This window comes from Galeopterus variegatus, unplaced genomic scaffold (genome assembly GCF_000696425.1).
Source record: "Galeopterus variegatus unplaced genomic scaffold, G_variegatus-3.0.2 Scaffold3929, whole genome shotgun sequence".
NCBI classification, from domain to species: domain Eukaryota; kingdom Metazoa; phylum Chordata; class Mammalia; order Dermoptera; family Cynocephalidae; genus Galeopterus; species Galeopterus variegatus.
This window is the reverse complement of record NW_007730040.1, coordinates 79,519-92,846: the sequence shown is the minus strand read 5'-3', so window position 1 is coordinate 92,846 and position 13,328 is coordinate 79,519. Positions and strand designations below refer to the sequence as shown.

The following is a 13,328-nucleotide window of genomic DNA, read 5'->3' as shown; positions in this document are numbered from 1 at the left end:
CTGATGAAATGGGGTGAGGTTGGGGTGGTATGGGGTGTGGTTGGAGTTGTGGTTTTTCTTTGATCACATTGAGAGACTAGACTGTGCCAAGAATCTAGACTGTGCCCCTTTCCCGGTTACTGCCACTTAGTGATATGGTACTGTTCCTATAGGTAACAAGTGGAATTTCATATTTAAAACAGTACTCCTAGGCCCCAGAGCCTCAGCAGGCCCAGTGCCATCTCAGCCCAGGTTCCATGCTCCTCCCCAGTGGAAGCAGACAGCTACAGCTTTGTTTCCTCCCTGTTAGGCTGGTGCTGGGGGACCAGATACTGGACTAAGAGTCTGACCTAGAGGGATTTGAGTCTCTGTACTTCTGATTTGCTCATGCATGCCAAATAGCAGGGTGTGGGAAGAATATTCAGAAAGCACATAAGTTAACCCTGTCAGCCATGAACCAAAGAGCAACAAGACCAGACAGCGAAGGTAAACAATATGCTCGATGTCTCAGAAGTCACCTGCATGTCCCCTTCTAATGCCTGTCCCTCTCATGCCAATTCACAGATGGGCTGGGGACAGTCATTGAATGCATGTCTGAAGGCCAAGTATGTTTAAGCTGGAGGCACAGAAAGTCAAACCTCCTTAGAGGGAAAGAGCATGGGCTCTGGGAAACCTACTAGATGAGGGTAAAACCAGGCATGTGAGCTCAGGCAAGTTACTTCCGTGCCTCGGCTTTCTTGCCTGTGAAATGAGCTGGTACCGGCTTCCACATGAAGCTCTTGCAAGGAAAAATGAGCTAATGCAGCTAACGGGCTTAGCACTTAGGAAGTACTCAGTAGATGTTACCTGAAATAATGCTACGATCCTGGTCTTTTGACTCAGACTTGGTAAAGAGCATCCTGGTCAGGAATGTTCCCTGGTCCACTTTTGCTTTGAGTTTCAGGTAGCCGGCCTCCTGTCTTCAGTGTGATTGGAAGAAGAACCCCTCTCCCTGGCTGTCCCTTCGGAGGAACTGCTCTTTCCACCTGGAGGCCAGGGGTGAGCCCCCACTGCCCTTGCTGACTCCACTAAACCCCCTCCTGGGGAATCACTGAACAGGTTGAATTATAAAGAGTCAGGCTTGTTTCATTGATTTAAAAGGCAGAACCAATCTGGGATGTGCTCCAGGCTGGGTTGCCTGTGTGGGGTACCAGCTGTCCATCAGCTGGGCATGCAGGCTTGCCAGCCTCCCTGCCCACTGTGTCCTGAGCAGAGGGACTGTGACTTGTTCAGAGGATATGGGGGTGGGGTGGATGAGGTAGGTGAAGGGAGCAGGTTGCAGCCCAGGACTCAGAGGGCCAAACCTAGGGGAACAGAGATGGCACTGGACTGGTAGGGGCCCTGAGTCAGTGATAGATCTGGGAGAGCAGACAGGGTCCTCATTGCTTGGCCCTGGAGGGAGGACAATGAAGTACAGGACACAGGAGAGAAGGGGGGTGGGGAGCGGGGTGCTGGGAGCCCAACCCTACTCTTACAGCCCCTCCCCTTCCTGTCATCCTACAGTCTGCTGGCCACAGATCTGCTGCACAGGCTGGGACTGCTGGTTAGGCCTGGGACACTAGTGGCTGTGGACTGCCCAGCTCGGAGCAGCCCCTCTTTGGTAAGTGGTCGAGCCAGCCTGCATTCACTCTGGGAGCATCCCCTGCCCTCTCTCAGGGCCGGGTAGCTGAGCTAGCCCCACTGGGGGCGCCTGTAGGATGCTCAGGTTGACTCCTCACCCAGGACCCTTGGCATGCCCTTCCCTTTCCTTGCTTTCCTGTGGTTTCCCCCACCCCCCTTCTATGGGCAGAAGGAGCTAAGGGTGGAGGCCCTTGAGGATTGGCTTGGAGGAGCCAGGCCCCCATCTCCCTGGGCTAAGATCTTCTTTGCAGGCCAGTTTACTCTGTGTCAATGAGGATCATTTGACCCATGCCTGGACCCTTGCCCCCAGTGGCCAGGAGCAAACCCTGGGTCCTGGGAAGGGATGCTTCTCAGCAGCCCCTGGATGTCTGTCTCTGCTATGGGTCAGTTGACTCTTAGAGTCTCCAGGAGCCCGAGAAGTCCACATCTGGTCACCCACATCCACAAGCCAGAGGATGCTTGACACAGTGTCCACATATCCTGGCTCAGCTGGCCTGAATGAGTTACTTGCAGCTCACTGATTCATGATGTAAAGGAGTCCTTCCTGCACAGGGACTTGGGGCCAGAAAGAGGCATCTGATATGTTCTTCTTCTCCCTTGGGGTGGCCAGAGTACAGAGAAAAGATGCCCACCTGGGGAGCTGGGTGCTAGCTTGGGAAGAAGATGCTGGTAGGCCCAGGAGATGCTGACAGGGGTGACAGACAGTGGCAGGGCATGGCTTGAGGCAGGAACTGGTCATTCCCTTAGTGCAGGAGTTGGGGGAGTTAGGTTCTTGCACAGTAGAGTCTCTCTATAATCAACTCAGAGCTCCTGACAGGAGGCCTGTGCAGTGATCTGTAGATTAAATCCCAGGAATGTGGAATCAGTTTGTTCAGGTCTCAGAAACTCCCAGGAGTCCCCAGAGAATGGTAAAGTCTAGTGTTGAAGCTGCTTAGGCCTAGGTGAGTGCATGTGAGCACGGGGCAGGGTGCCGGGTGTTTCCCTGGGTTCCCTGGGTTCCCTGGGTACCAGGTCTTCTGAAGGAGCAAGCTAGCACCACTGGCGGGGTGAGGCACCTGACTGCTGGCCGCTTTTGTCCGCAGACCGCCATTGTCCGTAGACGTTGCGCGGTTGAGAAGCAGCCCCATGAAGGTGCCCAGCCATGCAATGTTCCTGGAAGGCGGTCCTCCTGCTTGCCCTGGCCTCCATCGCCATCCAGTACACGGCCATCCGCACCTTCACCGCCAAGTCCTTCCACACCTGTCCGGGGCTGTCGGAGGCAGGGCTGGCGGAGCGCCTGTGCGAGGAGGGCCCCACCTTCGCCTATAACCTCTCCCGCAAGACCCACATCCTCATCTTGGCCACCACGCGTAGTGGCTCCTCCTTCGTGGGCCAGCTCTTCAACCAGCACCTGGACGTCTTCTACCTGTTCGAGCCCCTCTACCACGTCCAGAACACGCTGATCCCCCGCTTCACCCAGGGCAGGAGCCCCGTCGACCGGCGGGTCATGCTGGGCGCCAGCCGCGACCTCCTGAGGAGCCTCTATGACTGTGACCTCTACTACCTGGAGAACTACATTAAGCCGCCGCCCGTCAACCACACCACCGACAGGATCTTCCGCCGCGGGGCCAGCAGGGTGCTCTGCTCGCGGCCGGTGTGTGACCCTCCGGGGCCCGCCGACCTGGTCCTGGAAGAGGGGGACTGCGTGCACAAGTGCGGCCTGCTGAACCTGACGGTGGCGGCTGAGGCCTGTCGCGAGCGCAGCCACGTGGCCATCAAGACGGTGCGGGTGCCCGGGGTTAATGACTTGCGGGCTCTAGTTGAAGACCCCCGGTTAAACCTCAAGGTCATCCAGCTGGTCCGAGACCCTCGGGGCATCCTGGCTTCACGGAGCGAGACCTTCCGCGACACGTACCGGCTGTGGCGGCTGTGGTACGGCACCGGGAGGAAACCCTACAACCTGGACGTGACGCAGCTGACCACGGTGTGCGAGGACTTCGCCCAGTCGGTGTCCACCGGCCTCCTGCGGCCCCCGTGGCTCAAGGGCAAGTACATGTTGGTGCGCTACGAGGACCTGGCCAGGAACCCCATGAAGAAGACTGAGGAGATCTACGGGTTCCTGGGTATCCCCTTGGACGGCCACGTGGCCCGCTGGATCCAGAACAACACGCAGGGCGACCCCGCCTTGGGCAAGCACAAGTACGGCACCGTGCGCAACTCGGCCGCCACCGCCGAGAAGTGGCGCTTCCGTCTCTCCTACGACATTGTGGCCTTTGCCCAGAACGCCTGTCAGCAGGTGCTGGCCCAGCTGGGCTACAAGATGGCCAGCTCGGCGGAGGAGCTGAGGAACCCCTCAGTGAGCCTGGTGGAGGAGCGGGACTTCGGCCCTTTCTCGTGACGCGGGCGCCGTGGCGGGGGTGGGGGGCACCCATGTCGGTTTTGATAAAATGGGCCGTTTTTAACTGTTGCCTTATTTCCTCCTCCCTCTCCCACTGTCTTGGTGTCCTTCCTGCCCCCTGCCCACCCCACTCCCTTCTGCCCTTTTTGTCTTTGAAATTTGCACTATGTCTGGGACGGGAATCACTGGGGCAGAGGGCGCCTGAAGTGGGGTACGCCCCCACCCCACCCCAGTCAGACACGGATGTTGGTTGGGTCTCTACGTGGACAGTGACAATGTTTACAAGCAGCACACTCACACATTCACACACGCACACGGGCCCCCACCGGGAGAGGCACCCCAGCCACACGACTTGTCGAGCTTTTGGAATGGACGGATGGTGGGGGACTGTCGTTTTTGCACTGTCTTATTTCTACAAGGTAAGAGGACAAGAGCGAAAGGACCACCTCTCTCTAACTTATGAATGGTGTCTGTCCCTTCCCCAGCCCTGCTTTCTGCCTCTGACACCCGTTTTTCCCCTTAGAGCAGAGAAACTGCCCCCTCCTGCCCGCCCTTGCCTGTGGTGAGCAGGTTTTTACTGTGAGGTGAACGTGGACCGTGTTTATTTTTCCTAGTCTGTGGCGATGCTGTCTGTCTGTCTGAGTCTTGTGGCTGCCCCTGGACCAGGGATGACTGATGAATCTTATGAGTTTCTGATTGATCTTGGGGTCCATCTGTGATATTTCTTTGTGCCAAAAAAAAAAAAAAAAGAAAAGAAAAAAGTGGATCAATTTGCTAAACAAACATTGAAATACTTAATCAGTGTTTTCTGTAAATAAAAGAGTGCAATGATATCTGGGTGTGACTGTGGGACATTCTGAATGGGTGACAGCAGGCTTGGGTGGGGTTTGGGTATTTCAGGCTTTGGGGAAGAGAGCCAGAAAGAGGTGGAGGTGGGAATTAAATGACAAGTCTGACTCTTGGAACTCTTGTGACCCTTGTCACTCTTGACACTGAGTTTGGGGTTTCATTTCCCTTCAGTCAGTTGAAGGGAAATACTGTACCTTATAGCCAGGAGTGATGTTCACAATATTTAACCAGTGGTAAGGCTTGCCAAATCATAATGGCCGGAGGTAAGGATGAGATCTTGGGACACCTTCCTGGGCCAGATGTTACCTTCTTAGTTGGTGGGTCTGGGGACAGGATAGCTGGAGAGGGGAAAAATTTAAGGACTGGGGTGGTTCGGGGCAGTGGCTGCTTATCTACCAGCCTGGAAGTATTTTAGTATTTTAACAACTGGTGCAAGTTTACTGGTGTCTACACTGGCGGACTACCTTCCATGCTTACTTCCCTTTCCCATCCTTGGCAATCCCATCCTTAGCAGGTTCCTCCAAACAGCTTTCCCAGCTTTTATTCCAGGAAAGTAGCTGGTCCCTAGGGTGGCTGGAGCTCACAGCTTTGTTGTCCTGGGACAATGGAAGTGCCTGGTCAATTGGAAGAAGGGCTTCCTGAGGAAACCCTTCAGTCCTGGGCTATGTGAGTCAGGAGGATGTAGATCCAGCAGCTATAGAAAATGCCTTACATAATAGTAGCTTAATGAGATAGGCTATTTTCTCTTTTCATTTTCTTATTGTGGTGAAATACACATAAAAGTTACCATCTTGACTGTTTTTAAGTGTATCGTTCATTAAATACATTCATAATGGTGTGCAAGCATCACCACCATCCACCTCCATAACTCTTTTCATCTTGTAAAATGGAAACTCTATACCCATTGAACAGTAATGCCTCATTCCCTTATTTCACTTAGCATAATGTCCTTAAATTTTATCCATGTTGTAGCATATGTCAGAATCTCCCTCCTTTTAAGGCTGAATAATATTCCATTGTATGTATAGACCACATTTTGCTTATCTATTCATCCTTCGATGGATGCTTGTGTTGCTTCCATGTTTCAGCTATTGTGAATAATGCTGCTGTGAACATGGGTGTACAAATATCTGAGATCCTACTTTCAATTCATTTGGGTATATACTCAGAAGTGGAATTTCTGGATCATATGGCAATTCTATTTTTAATTTTTTGAGGAATTGCCATACCGTTTTCCACAGTGGCTGTATCATTTAACTGTCCCACAAACAGTGCACAAGAGTTCCAATTTCTCTGCATCCTCACCAACACTTATTTTTTCTTTTTTTTCTCTCTCTCACCTATGGAGAAGGGTGACAAGATTGTTCCCTGTTGAGGGGGAGGCTGTCGCAAAGGCACAGAGTGGGGATGGCAAGGGGCATTTGCAGCTGTGCAGACTGTGGGCAGGGATGTGTGGGGTAGACCATTCCCCAATCCTTCCCTTTGCTTCTCAAGCTTGGAAATTTTGCCAGCTCTCCGAGGGCAGTTCAGCCTTCAGGGGATTTATTTATGATGACAAAGCCCATGAGATGGAACTGGAAACCACAGGGCTTGCCTGCTTTTACAATAAAGCCCAAACTCTTACATTGCTCTTCGAAGCCCCCGCACGCACTGGCCCCTGCCCACCTCAGCTTCATCCTGTGCATGCTGCCCCTTCAGTCTTCACTCTCCAGTGTTCCCTATTGTCTTCTCTTCCTTGAACACACTGTGGGAGGTTCAAGCAAATGGCCTTGCTTTGGTCAACAGGATAATAGCAAGTGCAGAGGTGTGAAGTGTGCTTGAGCTTTGGAGCTTGTTCTTTCTTGCTGCCTCTTGGAAGCCTTCAGCTGCCATTGAAGGAAGCCCAGGGTAGCTTACTGGAGGATGAAAGAGCACAAGGCGAAGAACCCAGGGGCTGGGACTCCTGCAGTCAGTGCCTCACTGACTTGGCAACTGATGGAGATGCCTCTGTGAGCCAAGCCAAGACCAGCTGCAATCTGGTCCAGAGGGTTGAAGCCGCCTAGCTGAGCCCAGCCAAATTTCTCACCCACAACTTTGTGGGTTAAAAAAATGGTGGTTGTTTTAAGTCAATAAATTTTGGAGTGACTTATTATGCAGCAAAAGCTAACCGATATGCATGCCATTCTCTGTCCATGGCAGAGTCTTTGCACACATTGTTCCTTATGCCTGGGTTGCTCCTATCCCCTCTTTACCTAGTTAATGTCTGCTCATTCTCTAGATTGCAGCTTAAATATCAATACTTCCTTGGTCTTACCCGATTAGTTCAGTTATCCTGATTGTTGGCCCTTGCATAGCTGATTGTCCATCGTATATATCCCGATTATAGGCTCTTATAGCACTGTGTACATCTCTTTCATAGTGCTTAACACAGTTGCAATCACACTTTTTAATCACAGGACCTGGCACACCATAAGTGTCCAATAAATACTGGTTGAATGAATAAAAGAATGAATGAAACAGGTGTTCCCCACTGATAAGAGAGCCTGCCTGTCCAGGGCCTTCTCTTGGGAGTGGGCGAGTCCTCTGAGGGACCAGAATGCGACCCGAGGCAGCTGATGTCTCCCAGCCTGTTGCCGACACGTTATGGGAGGCTGAGCTGAGCTTTGTTCCAGGAATCCACATCCTTCCCCCGTAGTCAACAGTTCTGACTCTACACGCCAACACTGTGCTCCTATTTCTTTGTCACAATGCTGTCGCCTGCCTTGACACTTGTTAAAATTTCCGGGGCTAATGCTCTGAAGGAGAATAACAGTGAACAAATGCGTACAGAATTTCACAGTTTACAAAGCATCCTCCCCCACTGGTCTCCCCTCCAAAGGGGCTGTTTCCTGCTGACACAGAGGCCTCTCTTTCTAGCCAGGAAGTGGTGGTCAGAGAGCCGTGCAGGTAGGACTGGCCCCTGCCCTGCGTCCCCTTCTGTGTGTAGTGTCTTGATGGCTTAGGTCTTGGGGAGTAAAGGAGTAACTTCCTGTTCTTGCCCCCAGACTCAGAGCCCCTGCCACCCATGGGTCTAGGGCTGGGTCCTGTTGTTCCTTTTCATCCCAGACTTCCTGTCTGTGTGTTTCCACCTGCTCGCCCTCGTTTCCCTTCTTGCTGACAACAAACACTCTGGCCTCCCAGCCTCACTTCCCTGGGATTCTGGGGAGCTTGCTCCCCACTTCCGATCATCCCAGAAGGTATTGTCCAGGAACAAACCTCCCCTTCCTGGTTTATCGCCTCCCCAGGAAAACGCTTGCTGGGGAAGGATTTTTCCTTGCTGGAATGCCTTTCTTTGTTGGGAAGAAAAGATACGGGGGTGGGCAGGGAAGCACCTTACCATGTGGTGAGAAAACACACACACTTCTGCTTCCTGAGGGCCGGAAAACAGGTTGGAATCAAGTCCTCCCAGGCAAGTAGCCAAGGCTTGGTTGCACCAGGGTGTCTAGCCGCAGCCACTGGCGGAGTGGTCACCGGGCTGGGCTTCGTGTCTGTGTCTGGGTGTGGGTGGGAGACTAATGCTCAAGTTGGGAATCTGGCTGGCCTGGGGGCCTACAGCCTTCCTGCGCAGGGCAAACACGGGACAGTTACCAAGGCTTCACAGAGCTCTGACGCGCTCCATCTAAACATCAAATCTGCCTTCCTAGTTGCACTTTCTGCTTCTTGGAGCTACACCTGCTGATAACTTGTGATTGAATTGGGTTTTATTCATCTTGGGAACCACTGTGATAAAAAGCATGGTTCTAGGTTCCAGTCCCATCTCTGCCACTTACTTGCTATGTGACCTTGGGCATGTCACTTAACTCTTCTGAGCTCCATGTCCTCCTCTGTGCAGTGTAAATCATCGTATCTAGCTCAGAGGGCTACTATGAAGACTGTGTAAGGTAATGCATTTTAGTGCACAGAATGGGGCTTGACACACAGTGAGTGCTCGATAAATGCTAGTCATCACCACCACCATCATCATCTTCTTATTCATTGTGCCTTCCTGGCTTATCACCTGGAACATGATAGCAGCTCAATGAACATTTGTTGAATGAGTACATTCTCGGTGAGCTCTTCTGATTCGAAATGCTACCAGTACACAAAATTACACCTGAATGAAATAGCACAGCTGTCAGTGTAGTCCTCTTATTAACCATGGTCTAGAGCCAAGGGCTAGCTAGGGGGTGAGAAGCCAGGCACAGCCAGAAATGCCCACAGCATGATCACTAAGCATAGGGACAAGCTAGCCCACCCACAGGACGGTCCCTGCGGGCTCCAGGATGGAGAAGTAACTCTCAGGGGTAGAAGCTGGCTGAGATAACCTGGCATCCTCTGGCCACATTCCCAAGATCGTCTAACTTCCTGGGAAAATGGCTTTCTGGGTACCCCAAGCTAGCCGCTCTTTTTTGCCACTTTTTGCCACTAGGTTGAATGGGCTTGGCCTTTCTGCCCTTTTGAGGAACCTGCATCCCTGCTCCTTTTCCATTCACAAAGGACCGTTTCTAACATGGGAGCCCAGAACATTTTCCTCCTCTGTAAGGGTCAGGGAAGCCCACTGTCTAAGGTATCCAGTGATGAAGGACATAGAGTTTTCTTAAGCTTGGATCTTTCTTAAGCTTCCTGGACTGGGCCTGGGAACAGCCAGCTGGCCACGCCCAACTGCTGGGGGCTTCCTCCCCGGCAAACTCCAGCAGTCCTGCGTGTAGGCAGCAACACCCTCTTCCTGCATTGCTTCCTGCCTTCCACCTCCCTTAGCAACACCTCAGCCTTCAGCAATGTCACCCTGGGTTGGCTTTGGGAAGCTGGGTGTGGTTTGGGTACAACAGCCTTTGCACCAAGTGTTTCAGGAGGCCTTTAGCTGAACAAATGAGAAATCTTTCCAGAGCCTCAATATCCCAGCTATAGCCTGTGGACAATGATGGAAAAGAATGTCTTCTGCGGCAATTGGGTATAGTGGGCTCCATATGTCCATCCAGTCAAGTTGAAGTATTGATCACACAGCCTGTAGCTTTTGTGTCTGGCTTCCTTCACTTAGGTGACTTAAGATTCATCAGGCTGAATGTATCAGTGGTCTGTTTCTTTTTATTGCTGAGTGCTCTTCATTCCTTTGTGTGGATACAAATTTCCACCTGGTATCACTTTCCTTCTGCCTGAAGAACTTTATTTAACATTTCTTAGAGTGCAGGTTGACTGATAATAAGTCCCCCAGATTTTTTCTGAAAGTCTTTATTTTTGTCTTCATTTTTTAAAAAGTATTTTCACTGGATTTAGAATTCCAGTTGATAGTTTTTCTTTCAGCACTTTGAAGATTTTTGCTTCACTGTCTTCTGACTTGTATTGTTTTGATGAGAAGTCTTCTATAATTTCTATCTTATTTTCTTTGTATATAATGTCTTTTCATGGGCCACTCTTAAGATTTTCTCTGTATCACTGATTTTCAGCAATTTTGGTTATGATGTGCTTTGGTGTATTTTTCTTTATCCTGTTTGGTGTTCATTGATTGAGTTTTTTGTATTTCTGTGTTTATAGTTTTCATCAAATTTGGAAAAGTTTCAGCCATTTTTACCTCAAAATTTTTCTGTATCCCTCCCACTCCCCACCTTTAATTACACATATGTTAGATACCTTAACATTGTTTTTACAGGTATTGATGCTCTGTTTATTTTTTTTCCCAGCCTTTTTTGTCTCTGTGCTAAATTTGGATAGTTTCTAGTGCTTTGTTTTCAAGTTGACAGATCTTTTCTTCTTCAATGTCTAATCTGCTGTTAGTCCCATGGAGTGCATTTTTTTATTCTAGTTTGTATTTTTCATCTCTGTATGGTTTTTGGGCCTTTTTATTTTATATCTTCCATTTCGTCCTCATTGTGTTTATGTTCTCCTTTATATCTTTTACCATTTATGATGTTTGAAAGTCCTTGATGACTATTTCTCTGACCTCTGTCATTTCTGGGTATGTTTGTATTGATTAACCTTTTTTTCCTACCTGTTGTAAGTCATATTTACCTGTTTTTGTTTGCATGCCTGCTAATTTTTGATTGAATGCCAAATGTATCAGTCAAGGGCCAAAGAGAGAAACCAGATCAGTAATTTGAATACAATTTAGTATAAAGAATTATTAACTAGCAAAATGTGATTAGTTGCTGAAAAGGGGTAAAAGAGGATTTTAAGGAATACAGAAATAACAAATGCAGGAAGCCCCACCTTTTTTAGGGCTGAGAGGAGAGTACACAAGGCAGGAATGAAGAACTTATCAGAGTCATCTCTCCCCACAGCCCCTACCCTAGGGCTTAGATTCAGACCTCTCTGGAGAGGGTGTGGCTGCTGTGAGAACATCTAGCCTGTCTTTGGAGAAGAAATTTGCCAGAGGGTGTGGCCAGAGCTTTCCATAGCAGCAGTCCACTGGATGACTAGAGGGTGCAGGAGGGCCATAGCTGGTCTATAGGATTTGCTTGTCAAGTGGCCAATAAGTTGGGGTGCCAGTGGGCTAGTGCTGGTCTACAAAAATTGGTCTGTTGGGTTTCTAGAAAACCTATTGAAGAATGAGTGCCACTAGGACTCCTAAATACCATTGATAGCCGGGGAGATAAAACATACCAGAATCAGGAAGAGAAGCTTCTTCCTTAGCAATAGCCTTGCAGTGACACCTCCCTGTGCTCCAGTACCCTTTAAAGACAAAAATCTAACATACCACCAATTAGAAAAGGAGCTATGTTTACGGGATCCAGCTCCAGTATTACAAAACTTGCATTTAGAGGTAAGAGACAATAAATTGTCACACAGATATTATGCATGTCTGTTGCTGAATGCTGGATTTTGTTGGATTCCTTTATAGAGTGTTAGACTTTCTTCTAGCACAAAGTTAAGTTACTTGGGATTCTTTTAATCCTTTCAAGGCTTAATTTAAAAATTAAAAAAAAAATTGTTATGGTGGATCCAAAGCAGAGCTAATTTAGTGCCACCGCTGAATTGTGACCCTTCTAAGGACTCTATCCAATGACCCTTGGATTTCTACTTATGGAAATTTGTGAGAGCTAGGATTGCAGATTCTTCTTCCAAAGAATATTTGTTATTTTGCTTCAGCCAGGCCACTGGGACACCAGCTGGCAGCAACTAATCTAAACTAAATTCTTGGCTTGTGGGGTTTTTGGATCACCCAAGTGGTATGACTTTGAGTTACAAACTTGTAGAAGGGGTGACTGATGGTTCCAAATTGTCAGTAGTTACCTTTTCCATTTTCCACTTAGTGCTTAGTTATAAGACAATCAATTTTCCTTGCAGTAGCCATGAAGGAGAGGCTTCTTAGCATTTCCACTTAGTCCTAAACCTGAGAGTGAACCCTTGCAAGTGTCAGCTATTGGGCAGGAGAAACTCCTATCAGACTCTCTACCTTGGGAAGACCCTGGACTTAGTTAGCTTGTCCTTTAGCCCTAGGACACTAGGAAAACCAAATCTCTCTTTCACAGGGTTCAGTAAATGCCCTCTGGGAAAACATCAGCTGCTTCTTTCCTGTTACCTTTCTGGTTCCTGCCTTCATTGAATTTTTTTTTTTTTACTTTACACATTATTTATTTTTTTGCCAGGTTATCTCATATTTAAGAAGACTTTTTATTATTTTGTCCAGATGTTTTAGTTGTTTCAGTAGAGGACTATTCTAAGTATCTAGCACTTTGTATTACCAAAAATGGGAGTAGTGAGGTCACACTTCGTTTTCTTCCCCATTACTTAGCATGTAGCACGTAGTAGATTCTCAGACACTATTTGGTAAATAAAAGAATGAAAGAGAGAAGGGTCCACAGGCCAGTAGCACCCAGATCACCTGGGAGCTTGTTAGAGATGTAGAATTTGGGGCCTGAATCTACTGATTCAGAATATTCATTTTAAATAAGGTACCCAGGTTATTCATGTGCACATGAAAGTTTGAGAAACATTGCTCTGACCCAGAAATTTCTAATATGTGTGTGCTGTGAATAGGTTACAGGTGTGTAATGAGTGGGTTATGGGTATGCAGCAAGGAACTGATTCTTACAGCCTTCAGGTGGCCACGTAGGATTTTCCCAGTTTAGTGCTAAGTGAATCACATCCCTAGAAACCTCTCAGTCTCAGGCAGACTGGGATGGTTGGTGTCCTTACCAGATGGGGCTAAGGTGTCCTGGTCTCTCAGAGGGGAGCAGAGCAGGTCCTGAGGTCCCAGTAGGCTTTGTGATGAGGAGCCACATCTGGTACCACATTGGACTGAACATGGCTAAGGAGGTGTTTTGGCACCTGAACACTTGTGTCAGCAGCCAGCTGCAGAGTACGGTGCTCCCTGTGTGGGCAAGGAACTGCCAGAGGAATTCATGTTCCAAGTGTCCTGGAAGCGTGGTGCCCAGTCCAGTGTGGGCCATCATGAAGGGGGTAACAGGGAAACTGGGTAGTGTCTCTAGGGTGGAGCAGCTTAGGAGAAGCCTCCAAATCCCTGTCTTTC

At 49.1% G+C, this 13,328-nt stretch overlaps 1 protein-coding gene and 1 long non-coding RNA gene across 3 annotated transcripts in view; both read left to right on the top strand.

Annotated features, from left to right (window-relative positions):
• The window catches only part of CHST1 (carbohydrate (keratan sulfate Gal-6) sulfotransferase 1), a 9,313-nt gene extending 4,465 nt beyond the window's left edge, over window positions 1–4,848 (top strand). The window contains exons 2-4 of one of the 2 annotated variants that reach the window (XM_008586309.1): window positions 923–1,017; window positions 1,522–1,618; window positions 2,721–4,848. In XM_008586309.1, the coding sequence (XP_008584531.1) occupies window positions 2,780–4,015 (1,236 nt within the window). In that variant the 5' untranslated portion in view covers window positions 923–1,017; window positions 1,522–1,618; window positions 2,721–2,779 and the 3' untranslated portion in view covers window positions 4,016–4,848. Of the gene's footprint in view, window positions 1–37; window positions 1,018–1,521; window positions 1,619–2,720 lie in introns of those variants that run through there. The other variant, XM_008586308.1, reaches the window with a different exon arrangement.
• Window positions 4,849–13,056: 8,208 nt separating this feature from the next.
• Window positions 13,057–13,328, top strand: part of LOC103601901 — a 1,950-nt gene continuing 1,678 nt past the window's right edge. The window contains exon 1 of the long non-coding RNA XR_551483.1: window positions 13,057–13,102. This is a non-coding gene — a long non-coding RNA (uncharacterized LOC103601901). The remainder of the gene's footprint in view (window positions 13,103–13,328) is intronic.